At 44.4% G+C, this 2,446-nt stretch overlaps 1 protein-coding gene across 1 annotated transcript; it reads left to right on the forward strand.

Annotated features, from left to right (window-relative positions):
- The first annotated feature begins 224 nt into the window (after positions 1-224).
- Positions 225-1,716, forward strand: LOC134461259 (noggin-1-like). Its single transcript, XM_063214063.1, has one exon. It carries the CDS (start codon positions 630-632, stop codon positions 1,296-1,298), a length of 669 nt encoding a protein of 222 aa, XP_063070133.1. The 5' UTR covers positions 225-629; the 3' UTR covers positions 1,299-1,716.
- The last annotated feature ends 730 nt before the right edge of the window (positions 1,717-2,446 follow it).

The following is a 2,446-nucleotide window of genomic DNA, read 5'->3' on the forward strand; positions in this document are numbered from 1 at the left end:
GGAATGTTTTCAGACCCTTCGAGTGTTTCAGACCGACAGATGGCGACCAAGAGACTGCTGCTCACCTCCCACCAATTCGCTCTCCCCCATCCCAACCCCGCCTCTCCGGCGAAGGAGGTGTTGGGGATCTCCTTTAACAAGCCCACTCTCTTAATGGGTTTATGTATTACATCACAGTCTGTGAGGATATATCAGACGAGGCGAGTCACTCTCATCTTGTCAACCAAAAGAAAAGAGGAGAAACATGCGGATTCTTCACGTGACGTGCTTAAATTCGCGAAGGAACCCCCTGAAGCTGGTCGTAACCACGGGCGCGCTGGAGTCTCAGCTCAGGGAAAGTTGCTGATGCTGTCACTGCCTTAAATTAGTGGAGCACTCTCGTGTGTCCTCTTCACTTGGACGAAATCATCATAAGAAACCGCAGAGGACCTCTCGCCAAAAACTGTCACAAGACGCTCACTGCCTAGCTTGAGTGCCAGTCACTGGTTGCTATGGAGAAGGCAGTTGCCTGACTCCAGAATAAGTGGATTTACTTCAGGCGTGGACAGAACGTGCGCATCGCAACTATTCCAAACAAAGGAAAACTAACTTTATTGTTTTTACGCGCACAGTTCCGACTCATTACCAAGATGGAACAAACCCATTACTTGGTCACAGTGTACTTGCTGGTGTTTTCTTTTGGTTTGCGGATAGAAGAGGGTGCGTGCCAGCATTACTACCTTCTCCGCCCCATCCCGAGTGACAGTTTGCCGCTTGTGGACCTAAAGGAGGACCCAGATCCCGTCTTCGATCCGAAAGAGAGGGACCTTAATGAAACTGAACTGAAAAATGTGCTTGGGGAGTTTGACAGTCGCTATATGTCCATTACACTCCCTCAGGACAGATACATGGGGAATGATGAACTTGATGATTTGGACATCCCAAACATCCCCACTGGTGTCATGCCAAAGGACATCAAAGCCATGGATTTTGACATTCAGTTTGGCAAGAAGCGCAAACCCAGTAAAAAGCTTAAACGGAGGCTGCAGTTGTGGCTGTGGTCGTACTCTCACTGTCCGGTTGTTTACACATGGAACGACCTCGGGAACCGATTTTGGCCCAGATACGTTCGAGTGGGAAGCTGTAACAGTAAGCGTTCTTGTTCGGTTCCAGAGGGAATGGTCTGCAAACAAGCCAAATCAACCCATATCACAATACTAAGGTGGAGATGCCTTCAGAGGAAAGGTGGACTCAAATGTGCTTGGATATCAGTTCAGTATCCAATTATTACCGAATGCAAGTGTTCTTGCGCGAACTGAAAGGACAGCAAATTGTGTCTGTTATAAGTTATAATTACGTTGTAATTTTGTATGCACTACCAAGTGTAGGACGAATGTATTTTTTTTGTATATGTGGTGCCATGTAATGATATAGCTTCTTGTAAAAAGACAGTATTATGTGTAACCAGAATCTACTGTATTTGTGGAAAATATTGGTTATAACGTTTTGTATTTATATTGAAGCTAATTGCGCATTGCTGTCAAAGAGCCGTTTTCCATTCTTTGGAAGATATGGATCTATGGACCTCAGACTAAGTATTGGTTTTAAAAGTTTTGCAGGACAGCTGCGTTCAAATGGTAGGCCTACATTTTCAACGGTTTATCATGTAAATTAAGAGTAACTGCTATTTATTCTTTATATTCATATAATAAAACGACTGTAAAATAAAACCACTGAAATGAACTGCTGCTCTTTGCCATTTCAATTTTGCTTTGAAGGTAAATGCCTCTGGCTGATGTCAATCGTGTTGCCGCTATTTCTACACCTGTTGTGCGTGACAATCAGCAGAGTAGGCCTACAACAGAATTGGGAACTGAAGTCAAAATATCATAGATCTTTGAGAACTAGCAATCTGCTGTAAAGTAATAGTGTTATACGCATCATGTAGTCCACACAATTCCCCACATTCATGGCTTTGGGTCATTGCCTATTTGTTCATTGGTCATTTACTGTTAAACCCTGGTGTCACCAGGAGCGAGAACCGGGAAATAAGTCCTGTTTAACAAGAGTAAATCAGTAGCTTTATTACAAAGGGGAGGGGAGGTCACCAGTATCAAGCACCGAATGCTAGCTAATACTGCCTAAGGTGGCTGATGATGATGACCTTGCCACAGCATCTAATTCACATTTATTTCACTTCAGCTTTACACACACATGCGTCTGCAGTCGGCTCCAAAATGAAACAGCCCAGTCGCTTGAAGGAAATAGGAGGACTGACTCCTTCCATTAGCCAGCAGCTAGACTATACAGTTGTATAGTTATATTGATCTCCAGTGTCCATTCATGCATAGCTCCTCTCACTTTTTTCCTCCCTTGTGCTATCTCAACTGACCCCATCAGGCAAGGTGAAACTGTCATCACAGGGCCCTCTGTAAAACAGTTCTGAAGCTCCACAAACCCGCCAGCA

The sequence above is a fragment of the Engraulis encrasicolus genome, chromosome 2 (assembly GCF_034702125.1).
Source record: "Engraulis encrasicolus isolate BLACKSEA-1 chromosome 2, IST_EnEncr_1.0, whole genome shotgun sequence".
NCBI lineage: Eukaryota > Metazoa > Chordata > Actinopteri > Clupeiformes > Engraulidae > Engraulis > Engraulis encrasicolus.